Below are 20,162 nucleotides of genomic sequence, written 5' to 3' on the forward strand. Positions count from 1 at the left end.
CTAGCCTGGTTAGTGCTAGTTTATGCTAACTTGCTAGCTAGCAACTTCACTAGCAGTAAATGCTAGCCATCTAGCTAGTTAGCATAAGCTGATAGGAGTGCTAGCTAGCAACATTACTACCAGATCTTCTGAGGTAAAATACATTAAAAAAGATAACGTAACTTAATTGCAGTTGTAAATGTTTCCACTAGTGCCTGATAGCTTTACAGTTAATGCTACTTTTTAGCCTTTTAGCTATATCACACAGCATTTTATGTCATATAGCTAGATAGCTAGCTACGTTTTTAAGAGACAGCTTTTCAGTTGGCATCTCTCCAGTTTTTAGTCACAGGTGGGGGCTGGATTAGGAGTGAGTTGTGCAGAAGGGGGGCTCATGAGTTGTGCTCCAATTTTACTGAGTTATGAGTTATTGTTATTAAATGTTATATTCCAACGTTATTTCATGTTATTAGTTATATTCCATTCCAATATCCCAATGAATCTTTATTTTATTAATTCAAAACAACTATTGGAAACCTTTTGCTCCTGAAAGTCATTTTATAGTTGCTGGGATTTAAAATCTTACATTATTCAAATAATATTTAATACAATTGTAAATAATGGATTGTATGGGAAAAGAACAACAAAGAGAGAACAAGGGAAATTAATGTGCAGGTGAGATAAAAAGAGGGACTTTACATCAAATCTCCTCATAGTGCGGATATTAATAGTAACATATGCGACACCATTTCCCTCCATATTTTATTTAAATAATTAAAATAAGACAACTAGGCTTAGCTTAGTATTACTTACTAAAGCATTTCTAAATAAAACAGATTAAATTGATTTTAACACACTTGTGTGAAACCCTACAGTGTGCCATAATCTTCTACGGGGTAACTGGCACCCCCGTGTGTGTTACCTCGGTACTTAAAAAAAAGCCCCTTTTCTAAAAACAGCATTTCATGATTAACTAAAGAAGTGTAAACTGTAGCCATTTATTTCCCTTTATAGTTTATTTGCCTAAGCATGACATTCATCCACATACCATTTTTTCCCCAAGCGTTGCTTTTTTGTGTCAGCAATTAGACATTGTTCTTAGGGGGTGGCTAGTTACCCCGTAGTACCCTAGCCTATTTGAAATTATGTTTGCTTCTTACATTCACTTTTTTAATGTTAATTAAAATAATTTTCATTCAAATCCATATGGTTTGGTTTGAATACTTAAAAACCAATTGGTAGGTCCAGGTAGTCACAAAAATAGATGTGTGTCGGTTAAATTTTGATTTTAATGAGTGGAGCGAATTTGGAGCAGCAGTTTTTTTCCTGTGAGCGCAGAGCGGTTTTAGTGGAGCAGCAGGAAAAGACATGGAGCGCTGCACCTAACCACTAAACTCTGCTCACATGCTCTGATGGCAACATAGGCTTTTGGTTCCAACATTTTAGCATTGTTGCTGAGGTTTTTCCTTTTGCAATGGCAGTCATGCCAGTGTTGGGTTCTTAGTGTTGGGCTTTATGTTGTCATAAGATGGTGTTATTGTCGCATGCTGTGGTTGAGAGCGAGGTTTCCATCGGTTTAATGCCATTCCATCTGCTCGGTTCTAGCCATTATTATGAGCCGGCCTCTCCTCAACAGCCTCCACTGAGGTCAACACATTATATTTTCATCACAAGAGCCTTGTTAACTGCAGACACTATTTCAAACAAACAAGTACTATGTGGAACTAAGCCAGACCCATTCCCATCCACAACAATCAGTGGGGGAATTTCACTAACATTTGACGTTTTACAGAGGTTTTACATTGTCATTCAGGGGGTCATACAGTAGGTCCAAAATGGGGGACAGGAACATCCCAGGGTTGGACCACCCAACATCCCAGGGTTGGACCATTTTGGACCTACTGTATGACCTCCTGAATGACAATGTAAAACCTCTGTAAAACGTCAAATGAGCCAGCTACCCAAGGAGGATGTTTTGATGAGGATGAGATTAAAGGCATGATATGATATGAGAAGAGAGGATATGGATAGGGCTATCCATTGTGGGTTTATATACTGAACAAAAATATGAATGCAACATGTAAAATGTTGGTCTAATGTTTCGGGGGGGGGGTTAAAAGATCCCAGAAATTTGCCATTTGCACAAAAATCGTATTTCTCTCAAATTTGTTTACATCCCTGTAAGTGAGCATTTCCCCTTTGCCAAGATAATTTCCCCTTTGCCAAGTGTTGCATATCCAGAAGCTGATTAAACAGCACAATCATTACACAGGTGCACCTTGTGCTGGGGACAATATAAGGCCACTCTAAAATGTGCCAGAGAATTGAATGTTAATTTCTCTACCAACATTGTTTTACAGAATTTAGCAGTACGTCCAACCAGCCTCACAACCGCAGACCACATGTATGCCGTTGTGTGGGCAAGCGTTTTTCTGATGTCAACATTGTGAAAGGAGTGCCCCATGGTGGCGGTGGGATTATGGTATGGGCAGATATAAGCTATGGACAATGAACACAATTGCATTTTATCGATGGCAATTTGAATGCACAGAAATACCGTAATGAGATCCTGAGGCCCATTGTGAGGCCCATGTTTTTTTAAGGTATCAGTGACCAACAGATGCATATCTGTATTCCAGCCATGTGAAATCCATATATTAGGGCCTAATGAATTTATTTCAATTGACTGATTTCATATATGAACCTTAACTGGGTAAAATCTTTGAAATTGTTACATGTTGCATTTATATTTCTGTTCAGTATAGCTCATTAAGAGGGATCATTTCATTAATGGTGATGCTGATGTTAGGATTCTGTTTTATAAAGGTTTATCTTAAACCTGGAGTTTATTTTGTGTCATTTTAGCTCAGCACTTAATAGCTATTTGTCAGAGGAAATACACAGTGCTTATACATACAGATAGTGGGTAAACCTATTAATGCATGTGACTAGGATACTGCCTCTGGTAGCCTAACTGAGAAACCCTTAGAAACACAAGTAGTGGACCATTGATAAATAATAGGCCACATCAGACATAATAAAAACCTAGGATGACTACTGAAGTAACAATATAACGTTTAAATGTGGAGGGGCGCGCGCCCCTGGAGTCGGTGAAGGGATGCAGGTGTATTGGGCGCCTATAGTTTACGGCCCATGTACACTAGGGGGCGGCGCCGCACGATGAAACACTGCTTCCCATTAGGTAGCCTATACAGGCGCCTGTGCGGGTATAGCATAGCTAGGGCACCCATGGCACGGATAGGACTGATTGTAATAAATGGTCAATAAGAAGTATTGAGGCACATTTATTATACTGTTAATGTTCGTGAAAGATTGGAAACCCGCGCAAAGATGCACGTTCCACCTCACCAAATTGCGCGACATTAAGCAACCTTCACAGTTCCATTTCTCTAAATGGCCAGTCCACAAATCTAACCGCTATGCGGCGGTAAAGCTCCAAGTTATATAGTCTACTGTAGGCTGTCTGCTCGCTGACACTGTCGGTGTGATCGAGGCGTAACTACGCATCATCAAAAGAACGTTGTGTATGCATAGAGTGTACGTTCGCGTACAGAACCGGCCGAACGAGTGTTCACAATTTGAAGGGCATAGGCTACCAAACAGTCCAAGCCACGTCGGTGTAATCGACTCAGCATTTGCATTCGCCGTGAAAAGGTTGTTTTATCATTCAGAAGCTAATAAGCGCAACGGGTGAATATGAATGTACGCCTCGTTTGTTTATGAAATGTATCTGCCTCCCGTGAGCGTGAAAGCTCGAAGCACTTCACTTGGCAGCGTACCTGTCCTCCACTCGGACATCGCCAGTGTGGAACGGGCTTGGATGCCTATAGTTATATCTGAAGAACGTCAGGACAGGCAGGTCTGATATTTTAAAAGTATCGTAACGGGGAAAGGCTATTTAAACCTCATCCTCTGACAAGCCTTAAACACAATAATAGCCCAGAACTATTCATCCGCAGGAGAGGTAGGCGCCGAACAAGCATCAGACTATACTCAACTAACCAAGTCTTCATTCGGACCGTCATTTCGTCGTCTGACATCATTTCATCTCTAATCTTTACTGAACAGGTGATGTAGTTATGTAATAACATATTAACTACTGTACTTATTGTAAAGACATGTCGTTGCCTTCTGCTGCCAATGTAGGCGACCTGAGCGCAACACTGAATCGAATCCTGATCATAATTTCTGATGATTTTATGTATTTAATCTGGTGTCCTTTGATTGTCACAGAGTTATTACATTGAATAAACATGATCACAACAAGCAGTCAAAACAAATGCTTGCCCACTTGGTGGTGACATGCAATCTGAACAAACCCTGTCAGTGTTCTTGTTTACATTATCAAATCAAATGTATTTATAAAGCCCTTCTTACATCAGCTGATTATCAGTTGGAGTTGTCTTACTCAGAAAAGCAGTGCAACGCACCATGGGTTGTTGGTACAAATCATGTTATGCTAATATGAATTGTATGTATTATAGTGCTCCCATTGTATTTACCCATATGCCACTGTATGAAAGCATGGCATCCATCCATACTCTGCTTCTCTATCATGTTACATTTTGCTCTGATTGAGTTACAGTTTCAGGAAGGGAAGAGAGAGGTTGGGGTTCAGATACAGGAATATAACCACTGACACATGTGGGTAGATGAAAAGTCAGTAAGTTGTTTGTAGATTGATTGTATCATAATGAAAACCTCCTAGAGCATTGTTATGTGCAACTAGACTGGTGTTCCCCCATGCATCAGTGTTTGTACGCATTTGTACTAATTAACATGGAGTAACTCTTTTGATTGAAATAGGCACTACACCCATATTCTGGTCATTATTTACAATCATGTTGTCACACACATTCACTGATGAAGACACACAGATGTCCTCTCTATATCATAATCTCTTTAACACACACACACACACACATGCTCTGAGATAAGATCTGAGACTGAGACACCAAATTAAACCAAACTTTTTTCTCTCAGAAAGGCCTTGAAATAGGAGCAGAATTAGGCCACACAAGCGACTGGCTTCATTCAGTCATTGGTTGATTGGATTCCTTAATAAATCAATTTACACATTTACATCTCTTCAGTCAGTAACTTAATTTAAAGCATTAGAACCAATGGATGTTGTATACACAAGTTAACTTGCCAAGATATCTGTGATATGCTAAAGCACATAAGACTGAAGATATGATCTCGTCTCAGAATGGCTTTTTTTCATTCAGTTTGATCTATTTGGTCATTTCAACTATAACTTGCTGTAGCTTTTAGTTTGACATTTTTCCTCTCTGACTGGTCAGAAAAACACATTGCAAACCCTGGTTATTGCAATTCTATTACCTTGGCCTATGCCCTCCGGCATGATAAACTGGTGAACTCACAGACATTTTTCACATTAGATGGATACAAAAATAAGTATTGACAACAGATTGATGTTGTTTCCTGCAGACATAAGGTTAGTTTTGATGCTAAAAAATGGATACATTCACTATATTTTGAAGTGGTAATAACCCATGTATATGTAATTGATACATGTGTTGTTATAAGAACATCATTTTTTTATATATATCATAACTTCACAAAGGCATCTGCAATTCAAATAATCTAGAGATATATTTGCATTTCTATACCATGAATATGGTTATTGTACTGGATCTTATTGCTCTCAGACGTTTACACCCCTAGTGTCTCTTATCATCAGCCTGTTCGACTCCTTGGCTGGGTCCCTGAAGCTCCTGCCAATAGCTCTCAATCCTACAGGCCTCTCATGGTCTCATTCTGCAGCTCACAGACTCAACAACCCTCAGAAGATAGCGACTTAGGCAAAGAGTACTTTTTTCATCTTAAAGTGCAGCTGTACGCCTTCGTTTGCCTAAAGAGAAAGAGATTCATTATTTGAGTGTGTCCTAATTTCTGTTAAAACAAAACCCAAAGGATCTCCTGAGTGGTACAGTGGTACAGTGGGACAGTGGTCTAAGGCCTAAAGGCTGTGCCACTAGAGATCCTGGTTCGAGTCCAGGCTCTGTCGCAGCCGGCCGTGACCGGGAGACCCATCGTCGTCTGGGTTAATTGGAGGGTTTGGCCGGCAGGGATGTTCCTGTCCCATCGTGCACTGACGACTGCTGTGGCGGGCCGGGCGCAATGTACGCTGACACGGTCGCCAGGTGTACGGTGCTTACTCTGACACATTGGTGCGGCTGGCTTCCGGGTTAAGCGGGCGTTGTGTCAAGAAGCAGTGCAGCATGTCTGGGCTCTCGAGCGGGAGTTGCAGCGATGGAACATAACTGTAACTCCAATTGGATACCACAAAATTGAGGGGAAAAAGGGGTAGAATAATAAATCATGTTTTTTTATAAAATATAACCCAAAATATTGTACACCATCACACAATCATACACAATCATGCTCCTGTAACCCCAGACCCACCGGTTAAATTGTAGGCTGTTGGTCCCACAGTTCAGTCAATGTCGAGATTATGATGTCAACCCTCTTCGCACTCATCCACTCACACAAACCCAAAAGCATGTTGTGTTGTCGCATCCTCTGGCAAGGCCTTTTGAAGGGATTTCACATTTCTCATTAAAAAGATAGCAGCGGGCAGGACGGAACACTTGGGCATTTAATTGACTTTGCTTTGAGATTGCTTAAGCCTTTAAATCGTCCAGATCCATGGGGCCTGTCTAATGTTCCAGTCATCCAAGCACAGCCGCCTTGTGTTCTGCCTCTACTGATTCTCCTTAATGACTGGAGCACTTTTTTTCTATGTTGTTACTCTCTGTACAATTTGTTGGATTCCGTCAGGTTACTGGCTCAGACATGGTGCCTCAGACATGCTGCCTCTGCAGAGAGATAGTCACCAAATCCTATTACCCAGACGTGAATTGTCCTTCACTGTTAACATCAGAAGGAAAGTCTTCTACTACCCTGTTCAGCCAAAGTATACCAGCTTCACAAAGCCACCTGAGGAGGGTTTCATCCATCGCTGTTATAGAATACCTACTCACTTTCACTTTACAGTCATGTGGAATAATGTTGGTTCAGGACTGCATGCAGTGGTTCTATAGTAGTTAGACTAGTTAAGTGAGATCGGTAGGGCCTGCGGTCTTGTGACAAAGGAGGATACACTGTTTCCATGACGAGGTGATCCTTTGTATTTGAGGTTTCTGGAACCCGAGGTTCAGGATGTGGGGGTGGTGGGTGGGGGTGGTTTCTTCTGGGTCCCAGTAGCTCTAGGACCTTAAAGAGGTCTGTCTACAATTGTGGCAGCAGCAGGACATAATTTGTATCCCTGTGAGGAGGGACATATAACCCTGCAGCACGGCAGAGCAAATCAGCACGCTCTTCAGCTGTAATTTAAACCATTAACTTCTTATGGCTGCAGGGGCAGTATTGAGTAGCTTGGATGAAAGGTGCACAGAGGTGCACAGAGGTGCCCAGAGTAAACGGCCTGCTCCTCAGTCATAGTTGCTAATATATGCATATTATCATTAGTATTGGATAGAAAACACTCTGAAGTTTCTAAAGCTGTTTGAATTATGTCTGTGATGAATATAACAGAACTCATATGGCAGGCAAAAACCTGAGAAGTTCCACTTCCTGTTTGGATTTTTTCTGAGGCTGGTAGATTTTCAACCAAGCTCCCATTGAAATTACAGCGAGATATGGATGAGTTTTCACTTCCTACTGCTTCCACTAGATGTCAACAGTCAATAGAACTTTGTCTGATGACTCTAATGTGAAGGGGGGCCGAAGGAGACAGGAATGAGTAACCACTGCCATGAGGTGACCATGCTTTGACCACGCGCGTTCACGTGAGAGGCAGCTCCGTTCCATCGCTCATCTGAAGTCAATGTAATTCTCCGGTTGGAACGTTATTCAAGATGTATGTTAACAACATTCTAAAGATTGATTCAATACATCGTTTGACATGTTTCTACTGACTGTTACGGAACTTTTGGACATTTCGTCACGTTTTAGTGAACGCGCTTTGTGACTTTGGAATTGTTTATCGAACAAATCAAGCAATTATTGTGGACCTGGGATTCCTGGGAGTGCATTCTGATGAATATCATCAAAGGTAAGGGAATATTTATCATGTCATTTCTGGTTTCTGTTGACTCCAACATGGCGGCTAATTTGACTCTTGTTCTGAGCTCCGTCTCAGATTATTGCACGGTTTGCTTTTTCCGTAATTTTTTTTTGAAATCTGACACAGCGGTTGCATTAAGGAGAGGTATATCTATAATTCCCTGTGTATAACTTGTATTATCATTTACATTTATGATGAGTATTTCTGTTGAAACGATGTGGCTATGCACTATCACTGGATGTTTTTGGAACTAGTGTTTTTGGAACGCGCCAATGTAAACTCCGATTTTTTATATAAATATGAACTTTATCAAACAAAACATGCATGTATTGTGTAACATGACGTCCTATGAGTGTCATCTGATGAAGATCATCAAAGGTTAGTGATTAATTTTAGCTATATTTCTGCTTTTTGTGACTGCTATCTTTCGCTGGAAAAATGGCTGTGCTTATTGTGGTTTGGTGTGACCTAACATAATCGTTTGTAGTGCTTTCGCTGAAAATCATATTTGAAATCGGACACTTTGGTGGGATTAACAGCAAGATACCTTTAAAATGGTATTAGAAACATGTATGTCTGAGGAATTTTAATTATGAGATTTCTGTTGTTTTGAATTTGGCGCCCTGCACTTTCACTGGCTGTTGTCATATCATCCCGTTACTGGGATTGCAGCCATATTAACATGGAAGATGTGGGCTGAATGTGATCAGTCTTAACAATGCTGCCAGAGTCATTGAAAATCTGCAGATTTTCACCACTGTTCACGATATCAGCTATATTGTTTTGGTTTATGTTATGATAGGCTACATCAGAACGCATATAGGAAATATTAAGAATAACCTTGAATAGAATGAAATACAGTATTGCATTATTTCAATCCTTTATCTGCGCAGGTCACCTCTCGTAGTGAAGCTTTGGTTATGACTGGTATTGTAGGTGCCATTTGTTTTTGCTATTTGTTCTACAGCCTATAAATACTTCTGTTTCTACTTTTTAGAGCTGTATGTATTCTTGTGTGTTGTTTTCTGTAATGACTGCCTCTCTTTTGCTCCTGCTGTCCCTCTTGCTCTCTCGGGGGGGTGCATGTAAACATCATGACAGATTTGCTATTATCAAATCATTACGCTATTTCTCCCTGTAGAACGTGTTTGTAATGAGAAGTGGTTGCTGTCAGTCAGTGTAGTCTGTCTATTCAGGCCCATGTGTAGTTCTCAGGGAAGACATGTAGCTACAGTAGATAGCTAACCTTGTCCTGCTCATAATATAGTGTGCACTCTCCTTTCCCTTACACTAGCAGTTGTTAGTCAGTCAGTGTGTTTCCTTTTTCCTAAATAATGATCTTATTATAATATGGAAAATTTTATAATAAGATCATTATTTAGGAAAAAAATGCTTTTTGTATTGCTCACTATCAGTCCTACTACCTCCTCTATCCTCCCTTTCTAGTTATCCAGTAATTCTGTCCAGACCTCATCCCCCCATTACTCCATTGGCTGCTGATACTGTAGTTATCTCTAGCTGTATGTGACAGCGGCCATCGGGACTGTGACACGTTGACGTCACAGATAGCGACTGTGAGGGGGTTGGCTGAGAGGCACAATACAGCTCATGTTAGATAGCCAAGTGCACAGCACCAGTGTCACCGCAGAGTGTAGAGAGGCAGAGAGTGAGCGTAGCCATCATTTTAGGTGTAGAATTAGATAGACAGGCAGAGTTAAATAGAGTGAATAGAAAATGACAGGGAAGAGGCAAAATATAGGAGAATAAATGAGAGAGGAACAGTGTGTGTGAGATGGAGATGAACAATGGCGGGAAAGGCTAAGGAGACGATGGAGAGAAAAAGGAGATAAGGAGTGGAAGTGAAGGGGATTATGTCATGGAGAATGAGATAAAACTAGAGAGAGACAATGTGTACAAATGGGAAAGGAACAAACATGATATAGGCTACTGTGTATGGTTGAGAGACATAGGATGATATAGTCTAGCCTGCCTGACTCTCATACCCAGTCAGCGCTGCTCGTTTTGTACCCACCCTCTCCCACGTGCGCCGTATCACCAGCCACCCTCCTCCTCATTCCTCTACAAAAACACCATACATGGACTATAGACATGTGTCCAGGGACCAGGCTATTGGTCCACATAAGCACCACCATGTTACCATGAATGTACAGCTCAGGGGGACATGGCACGTGAATTGGATTGACCTTCAAGGAGCTGTAGCTCTCATATCTGCTCTCTGCATAGAGTTCACGACTCTGGCTCCAGAATGTCATGTGACTTATTGTGAGACCAGATAGAATTTTTTTATGTTTTTGGTTTAAGAGACTTGGATGATAAAGATCTAGCCGCTTTGTTTTCACACCATCCCTCCTTGTTTTCCTGTCTTGTTCTTGATAATTTGCCTGCAGTTAAGATCTGGACTTATCTTACTATTACACTGCACTGCCATTTGCTCTGTGATATAGATACAGTATGGTGTCTGTACTTTCAGATAGACCTTATAGAGGGTGAGTGAATGTTGGGTTGGATGGATGCCCAATGATCTTGGGAGTCAAGAGGTGCCCTCCTTGTTTCTCCTCGGCCAGTCTGAGAGATGGCGTCTCTCCTCCAGCCAGGCATCTCTCCTCATGTCTCTGTCTCCTGACCCCTGTGGTTGAGTGATGGGAATGGGAAGGGGGCCCAGACTGGCCCTGAGTCATGTCTCCCAGCCCCATGGTCACTCACAGGCCAGAGGCTGCATCATACTACACGTTAGAGGTCTTCACGGTTCCAAAAACCTGGACCCGTTCTGAAAAGGATTTGTGGCTTTCCCACACGACCCGATATGCATAATATATATTTTTTAAACGGACGCCCGTTCCCGAATGTACCTGAGGACAATGGAACCGAGGACCCGTTCAGATAGATAGAAAGAAACCTCAGACTGGGCACTGCCAGTGCCATCAATAAACAAGTGATATTGGTCCTTAAAAACTGCCTATAACAAATGACTAAAAATGATTAGTTGTTTTTCAATGTGTAGCATATTCAAATGTTTATAGCCTGGTGTTTTATTGTTTTTTACTTTTCTAAAGCAATAATTCCGATTTGAGCACTAAATCCATCAGGGCACTACATGCAGATAGGCCTATAGGCCTAGGTGTCTCCACTCTACAGTATATTTATATATTTTATAAATATAATGCTTAGGCCTAGCCTTAGAGACCGAGAGAAATATAAACATATGCCGGCGCCATGTTCCTATTATAAAGATAGGCGTACAGAAGGGGGCTAATTTTCTATCCAAATGTTTTTAATAAAGATAAGCATTATATTGTTAGATTAAAGGAGTAACTCTGGTAGGCCTGAAACATTCTTCCTCACCTCAAGTTCAATTGTCAGAGAGAGTTGGAGTGCCACTGCGCACTGCCTTCACAGGCCTGCAGTAGTGAAACCTAATAATAACTACACCACACCAAACCTTCCCAAAAGTTTCTTAACTTTATTAGAGTAATACCAAAAGTCAGTCAAGTCATTATTTATAGGGAAAATACGAACAGGTTATTATATGGCGACATTCAATTACATTTTGCATCTCGCCGTCTTTGGTTTTTCCTATTGCGAGTAGCCCTACATACTGTAGGCCTACCGGTAATTCTATTATATTGCGGCAAACATAACGTTATAGTTGGAACTTCATTTGACCAAAGAAAATAGCTCAACAGAATAAAACAAAACACATATTTAAACTGAACAGGTGTAAACCTTCACGAAAGTTTTGAAGTTTTGAACAGGCTTGTATTGCAGCAATTGCCAACAAAGGCGTGTTCCTACCGTAGGCCTACTTTTAACCTATCTTAAACTAAATACGGAGCATAAAATTAAAAAGACTGTTCAAACTTAATTTAGCCAACAAAAATCTCTCAACAAAATGAAACAAAACACTCTTAGCATATTTAAAGAACTGGTTTTGATTCTTAAATAGGTCTAAAATAATAATAATGATACACAATAATTATAATATTATAAATTATAAATACCAAAATAAATAAAAGTTTGAAAATTGCATCAAATAGCGAGTTGCACACAGTCCATTTGGCCGCGCCAACGTTCTTCTCATATTTGTCCACCCACAGAGGACATTCCCCTTGTTGACTTCTTTTCACTATACACTTTCTTCACTAACTTTTGTTTTACTTCAATGAAAAAGGCCTCCATCTTCGCAATCAACAGTAGCCTAGGCCAAGCCTCCTTTCACTCGCTCTCGCTCGCCCTCCTCAGCAGCAGGCGCACATGAGGTGAGTGGCCGGAACCAGTTTCAGGTGGGCATAAGCTATACGTTTTATTGATTTGCAATTGGCTGACACAGATAACAAACTTGCATAGTTCTCATTACTTCACACATTAAATGAACAGGTCCAATCGGGTCTAGTCGGTAAATGAATTTTGATTGCACATACCCGAGACCCGTGGCAATTACATCAGACCCGATCCAGATCCGAGACAAAAGTAAAAATTTAGGACCCAGATCTCAGAATTTTGGGTCTGTTGGACCTGTGAAGACCTCTACTACAAGTGCCCTCTAGGGTTCTCTTTCCATCTCTCTCTCTCCCTTTCTCTCTCTCTCTTTCTCTCTGTGGTCATTACCATTCTATCAGGTTGTATTGCTGCAGACCCTACAGTGGTTTCCGTCGCTTGTGTCTAGCAGGTGTTCTGAGCTGATATGAATTTACTCTGCGTCTCCGTGGTTACCGGAGGAATGGCAGGCGAGGTGGCTCCTGTACAAAGAGAGCTGCTGAGATAAGCGGCACACCGGCGTGTTCTCCTCGCTCTATTTCTGAGTTGGTCCAAGAGCTGTGAGAGGTGTAAAGTGTAGGAAGGCATAAATATGAGTATGAACTGTTGCCCCCTCGCTCTCTCTCTCTCTTCTCTTTCTTCCTTTCTCTCCTGTCTCTACCTCCTCTGCTCCACACCTGCTGCATCTTTCCCTCTCCTCCCCACCCACCTCCTCTTATTCCCCTCGGTGCTTTGCTTTCTCTAAACACCTTCACTCTTCTCTCTCTCTCTCTCTCTCTCTCGCTTCCATTCTCTCTCTTGCTCTCTCTCCTCCTGGATGACTTAATTACCTGTTTCAGATGCTCTTAGTCGCACACAAGAGTGCAAACAGCCAGGGCTGGCATTATGCTGCCAGAGCACCCTCGGAATAGGGGGAATGTGAACTGCTCAATCACATCAACGGATGCGTCAATGAGAACACATAATAAATAACCCTCCCCACCATCACCAGACATGTAGAACTTTGGTCTTCCATTGCTAAACATCTAAACGTCTGTCTATACTGCCTGGGACACTCTGATGGAATATGGTGATCACCACTTTCTCCTGCTATTGTTTTTCAGTGAGTTTGTGGGAGATGGATCCAGACAACCAGAACCAAAGCCAGCCACAGCCTGAGAACCCATCTGGACTAGCAGAGGTTTTAACCCCCACTCCAGCAGTAGTTCCAGGCACAGAAGCCCCAGCCTCCGACCCTTCTGCCTCTGCTCCTGCTCCTGCTCCTCAACTGTCAGTCCCAGTGCGGCCTCGGCGGCCTCAGAGGACCCCCAGAATAGAGGGCTCTGTGGACGTCTGTGATCCCAAATCTGACCCTCCAGAGGCCAACCAGGACCGATCCACCACTCATGATGCTCCAGCTGGGGCCAGCCATCCTAAGCCCCTGCAGCCTGAAGCATCCAAGCCCCATGGGGTGCATGGAGGGGCCACTGAAACCACTCTGAAGGCTGGCCCTAAAGTCCCAGGCCACCCCCCAGGGGCCAGGAGCCCCATCTCAATGAGGGCAGCCTCAGTTCCCCAGCCACCGTCCTCCAGGCCTATACCTCCCCATCTCAACCCTCATGCCCAGAGGGCTTTCTCTGTGGTGGGCACCGCGGACACACAGTCTCAGGTGGTGGAAGACTTCAGGTGAGCTCCTGGCTCTGTGTGTTTTCTATCAGATCCAGCTTTCACTACAGCATAATAGTTGTTTTGAACATGAACAGGAAACGCTTTTTAAGAGCATGCTTCAGACCTTCAGTGCTGTGGTGGTGACACAGTAATTTGTCAATATATGGCCCCAAGCACCATAGTACAGGTTGCAGTGGCATGTGACCAACTAAACTTTTACTGGGGAGTCATTTCCTTTTATCACAGTGGCAGGAAACTGTTAAACCACATCTACCAGAGTACAGCCGGATAGAAATGGTTTGGGACTACTTCTAAAGGTCTTTTCCTCTTTTAACTCAAGACAATGTGTCTTTGCCACTGAAACTCCCAAATTGAGAAGCTGTAACAGTCAGCAGTTTGAGATATTCCCACTTCCCACTCTTTGTTATTTTCTATACTCACAACACATACCCAGTGTCCCCAAGGCTTTGTCAGAGCTCTCTGATAACCTCTCTAATTTATGATGCTAATTAAGTTAATGGAGAGAGTGCATACTTAAAGAATCAATGGAAGTGTATCAGATAAAGACGTATCTTCCTTACTCTGTTACATGGCAACAGAGTAAGGATGTGCCCTCCCATGTCCTGACAAATTCGTTGTAATTAAATGGTCTGCAGATCATTAAGAATCTGTTGCCCAATTATTTCGTTACGGGTTGAACCAAGCTTCTATTAATTGTATACTGTATGAGATTGTGAGATTCTGGGTTCCTTCTCTCTGATAGGGTGCACCTAATCACATGGAATGTGGGCGGTGCCATGCCGCCAGATGACATCACTGCTCTGCTGGGGTTGCACATTGGAGATGGAAACACAGACATGTATATAATTGGGTGAGCTTTTGCCTAGTGGCAGTCAGCCAACCATCTTCTCATCGCTAAGTATTCCAGAAGATCTCTCTTATCCCTTATATCCATCCGCCTTCCACAGACAGTCCCCTAGGTTGAGTGGTTGGCTTTACTGTTAAACAACATTGATCCATCTATTTAACTGTCTTTATATTTCCCCCTACATATGTTTTATTGTCCATCCATTTCCTTGTTACAGTCCTTTCCCACTCTCTCTCTCTCTCTTTCTCACTCTCTTCCTCCTCCCCTCTCTTTTGACTGTGTGTTACTGCTGCTCTCTCAGGCTACAGGAAGTCAACTCAATGATCAACAAAAGGCTGAAAGACGTTCTCTTCACAGACCAATGGAGCGACGCCTGCATGGAGAGACTCAGCCCTTTCGGATACATACTGGTCAGTAAAGGGCTGACACTGACACAGAGACACACACACACTGGTGCACACACAAAAAGAGAAATAATGCAAAGCAAACAAATAGAGCTCATGTTATGTACATTTGTGAAAACTGTTTTGAAATGTAAGTGCAGTGAGAGCCAGTCTCTAGACTCTGCTGTTCTCTCTGATCATATCTCTCCCAGTCCATGTGATGTGTATAATATGTGAGGGCATAGTGAAGCGGATAGGCTCATTACTCTCTCTCTCTGTCTCTCTGTCTCTCTCTCTCGTTCTCCTCCAGTCTCACTCTCACACTATCCGTCATCCTCTCTCACTCTCTCTTCTCTCTCTCTTCTCGCTCGTCCCTTCTCTCATCTCCACCTCTCCTATCTCTCTTTCCTGTGTTTCCTTGTCCTCTCTGGGGGGTCTCTCTCTGGTCTCAGCTGTTCTCGTCTATCCTCTCACGCTCTTTATAGTTGTCTTATCTTCTCAAACCCATGTCCTCTCATTCTTCTGTCTCCTGCTTCTCTCACCTCGTCTGTCTCTCTTCTTCCTGTCTCTCATTCTCGCTCATCTCTCTCTCTCTCTAGCTTCACTCTCTCCATTCACTTCTGTGACTTGCTGCAGCACTAATTGGTTAGAGAAATTTTCATCCCTCCAATGTGCTTATTACGCTCCATCTATTCAAACGTGTGTGTGTGTGTGTGGTGTGTGTTGGTGTGTTGTGTGTGGTGTGTGTGGTGTGTGTGTGTGTGTGGTGTGTGTGTGTGTGTGTGTGTGAGGTGTGTGTGTGTGTGTGGTGGTGTGGTGTGTGTGTGTGTGTCGCGCCGCGCGCGCGTGCGTGTGCGTTTGAGAGAAAGAGTAAGGGAAGGAGGGCCTGCCACAGCGGTGCAGGTGGTGGTTGGTGTTTCTGCCTGTCAGTGTCTAACATTATTCCGCACTGTTGGAGAGGTAGGTAGAGAGGATGAATCAGCTGCAGAGAGACCAACAGAAAGCTAGACGAGAGGGTGTCCTCAGGTTCGTTTATCTGGACTGTAGAGAGCCCCCTCGTGTTGATGGCTCTGTGACAGTGAGACTGATTCTGTCCCCTGGCCTTCATCTCATGCCCTGCTTGACTCCAAAACACTCTTATAATGTTGCTCATGAGAGCTTTTTGCATGTGTTCACATGCATGCATGGGTATTTGTTAGGACTGTATGTCTGAGTGGTTGTTAGTATCTGTACTCTATGTGTTACCGCTGAACTTCAACCATAACAGTATTACTGTAGTAGTCTGTCTAGTCATGGAATGTTGCACAGACATAAGGTCTCCAAGAATGACCTGTAACCCAACACCCCCTCTTTTCTCTCCCTAAAGTCACTGTCAGTAATATCCCCCTCCCTTCTTTCCGCTCTCTTCCGCTCTCACAGCCCACTGTCAGACTTGGCTGGCAATTAGACCTATCAGAAGAGAGCTTGCCAAACCATCCACCCTACAGACAAATACGTCAATCAAGTCTTCTCTAATCAACACCCTCTATTGAAGCTACTGGTCCCAGATCTGTTTGTGCTCTTGCCAACCCCATTACTGTCATTTTGTTGGCAAGAGAGCAGAAACAGACCCAGGCTACCTCTATTGCTATTTTGGTGGACATATCAACCAATCAAAAATGTTGTTTTTTAGAGACGAATCACAGGAAACAATGTAATGTAGTTGAAGTAAAGAAAAAGCTTGTGAAAGATGAAGGGCACATGAATATTCCCACGGTCTTCAGAGCTGTGGCCCGGCATTACACTATGCTGTGTAATACCTTTTTTGCACTATTGGTTAGAGCCTGTAAGTAAGCATTTCACTGTAAGGTCTACACCTGTTGTATTCGGCGCACGTGACAAATAAACTTTGATTTGATTTGCTGGATATGCGCTTGACTTCCTCTGCAAAACTACTGGCTAACAGCTCATCTCAGGCCTAAGTCAGGCACGTACACGCACACACACACACACACACACACACACACACACACACACACTCTTATGCCTAATGTATTTTGTATTATCAACCCAAAATGTGGTTTGGCAGCCCTCAACAGCATTCCCAAATGTTCCCTGAAGTTAATCAGAGATGTCTTTCAACCCCACACACACACTGACGCATACACGCATCTACACTTATTCACACTGTAATTTACACACAATCACGCATACAGAACACACAGGCTCGCATTCACTATGTCCTTACACAGAAACATACACACACATAAATACATAAACCTAGTCCAGTTTATGGTTCAATAGAGCCCATTACACAACCAAGCCCTCCAAATAGCCAGTGAGTATGCAAGCGAGAGGGGCCTTCTCTCTCGTGGAGATGTGTGCCTCTGTTAATGCCTTGAGGGCATCACAGGTCCCAGCGATGCGAGGTCAGGCTGCTTATGGATGTGGCTGGAGTGTATTTACTGGGGAAGGGAGTAGCATTACTTTAATCTCTGGTCTAGAGTGAGGAAATGTTTACAGCATTTCCCCCTTTATTAGTAGATAGAAATATTACAAACTGTATTACCTGGTATCTAGACCAATAAAATACAAGTCAAATACATTTGCAGGCTGGGTAGGCTCAATATGATAATTGTGAGTACAGGCCTTCTGTGGTGTATGCTGTATCATGTATTCCACAGTGCAGGATTGTCAAATCATGCATCATGTTTTTCCCTCACATGGGTTTACTGTTTAGACAGAGAGGGTAGGGGAGGCTATGCCCTCCTTTTGGTTCGCTGCTTCATGAAAAACAGTGGGAGAGCTGGACCACTGAATCCTGATGAGAGAGAGACATCACTGGTACACAGTAGAGAGACAGACATACATACAGTTATATCCAGTCGTTCAGTTAGCAGGCTTCAGGCAGACAGCCCAGAGAGGATGTGTATATAAACTTGCCGATATAAAATAGAGGTGTTCATTTGCCTAGAGATTACAGTAATCATTATCCCACTGAATGGTGGACAACAAGAACATGGGTGAATACAATCAACTCATGTCCACTTATCAGTAGGCTTTATAGGCAATCAGCTCATCTATAATGGCTCATGTATTTCTAACTGTCAAATTTATCAGGAGACAATTTACCTTCCCCATCACCTTACATTGTGACTCATTATCTCACAACTTCTCTCCTTCTCTCCCATTTCTGTCTCCCTCCCTCCATTTTCTTCCCCTCTCTCTCGCTCTGTCTCAGGTGACGTCCCAGCGGATGCAGGGGGTGTTGCTGCTGGTCTTCGCTAAGTACTACCACCTCCCCTTCCTCCGAGGGGTGCAGACAGAGACCACCCGCACCGGCCTGGGGGGCTACTGGGTAAGACACCTGCCTTCTGAGACTACATTCTACAGAGAACCACAAAAAACTGTCCACAATGACTAGTGATGGGCAAGAAATCGCTTGTTACATATCGCAATATAATTTTTGGACGATATTATATTGATATTTGACTAATTGTATCATCCTCTCTCTTGTCTCTCTGCAGCAGACATATAGTGAGCGATATGTTTTGAACATCAAATCGCAATAAAATCACAGTATCGAATCGCAATACATATAGAATCGTGATAATCGCAATACATATGGTATCGGCACCTAAGTATCGTGATAATATCGTATCGTGAGGTCCCTGGTAATTCCCAGTCCTAACACTGACTTATCCTAATGACCAACTGACGGAGAATCAGACCGACCACATTAATGAAGACAGCCCCAACACTCCAGGCTAAGATATAGAAGTGGGAATGTCAGCGCTATTGACCTGAAGTGCACAATCAGAACTGACCCACCCTTAAAGCTAGAATTTTTAATTGCATTTTACATTTGTCATTTAGGAGACACTCTTATCCAGAGTGACTTACAGTAGTGAGTGCATACCTTTTTTCTTTTACTGAAACAATAACAAAGCAGTCACCCCACCTCTTTAGTAAAAAGCTGAGGGGTGGGCCTGGAGGAATTTTACCACTCTCAAACTTATAGACAGAGCTATGGATGCAAGCACTGACCATACATTTACAGTACATTGTTTACAAACATTGGAGTAAAACAAGCTTATATTTTGGGTTCTGAAAGTTCAAAAATGTATCTAGCAACTTCTAGCTTTAAAAAGCCTTCCCACAGCCAGTCAGTCTAAGGGCAACAAGGCAGTGGTAAGGATGAAAAATGACCTTCCCTCCAGGGTTGCTTCTGTTGGCCTCTGTTTCCCTTACTTCTCATTATTTATCAGGAAGGGTTATGTTTGAGCAGGCTGTACCCAGAGCTTGTCTGGAAGTCTGCCTCCATACCTCTGATGTCCAGAAGGTGCTGCTTTACTATTCTCAAAGAGAGAATGCCTTTATGGTTCACAGCATTAAAGGTAGACTCAGCGATATGACATAGATGTAAACAGGTCAATTTGCCGCAACAACTAAGAGCGTTGATGCGCAAGGTTCATCTTCTCCTCTGTTTTGGTGCCCTGGCTTCTACACCGTGAACAGTGTGAAGCGAACCCGTGCATGTGCACGGATTCTCTGTGTGACTGTGTGAAAGTGAAGTCTTGCTCATCTCAATATCTGCGGTGCTGCTTGTGGCAACTCATTTCGCTGAGTCTACCTTTAAAGGGATACTTCAGGATTTTGGCCATAAAACCCTTTATCTACTACCCTGGAGTCAGATGAACTCATGGATACCATTTGTATGTACAGTGGGGAGAACAAGTATTTGATACACTGCCGATTTTGCAGGTTGTCCTACTTACAAAGCATGTAGAGGTCTGTAATTTTTATCATAGGTACACTTCAACTGTGAGAGACGGAATCTAAAACAAAAATCCAGAAAATCACATTGTATGATTTTTAAGTAATTAATTTGCATTTTATTGCATGACATAAGTATTTG

General features: G+C 42.7%; 1 protein-coding gene across 2 annotated transcripts in view; it reads left to right on the forward strand.

Annotated features, from left to right (window-relative positions):
• inpp5jb (inositol polyphosphate-5-phosphatase Jb) overlaps window positions 1-20,162 on the forward strand; it is a 34,558-nt gene that overhangs the window by 7,723 nt on the left and 6,673 nt on the right. The window contains exons 1-5 of one of the 2 annotated variants that reach the window (XM_023978829.2): window positions 3,495-4,068; window positions 13,471-14,032; window positions 14,778-14,885; window positions 15,184-15,292; window positions 18,486-18,602. In XM_023978829.2, coding sequence (XP_023834597.1) covers window positions 13,485-14,032; window positions 14,778-14,885; window positions 15,184-15,292; window positions 18,486-18,602 — 882 coding nt within the window. In that variant the 5' untranslated portion in view covers window positions 3,495-4,068; window positions 13,471-13,484. Of the gene's footprint in view, window positions 1-3,494; window positions 4,069-13,470; window positions 14,033-14,777; window positions 14,886-15,183; window positions 15,293-18,485; window positions 18,603-20,162 lie in introns of those variants that run through there. The other variant, XM_023978828.2, reaches the window with a different exon arrangement.

This window comes from Salvelinus sp. IW2-2015, linkage group LG33 (assembly GCF_002910315.2).
Source record: "Salvelinus sp. IW2-2015 linkage group LG33, ASM291031v2, whole genome shotgun sequence".
Lineage (NCBI taxonomy): Eukaryota > Metazoa > Chordata > Actinopteri > Salmoniformes > Salmonidae > Salvelinus > Salvelinus sp. IW2-2015.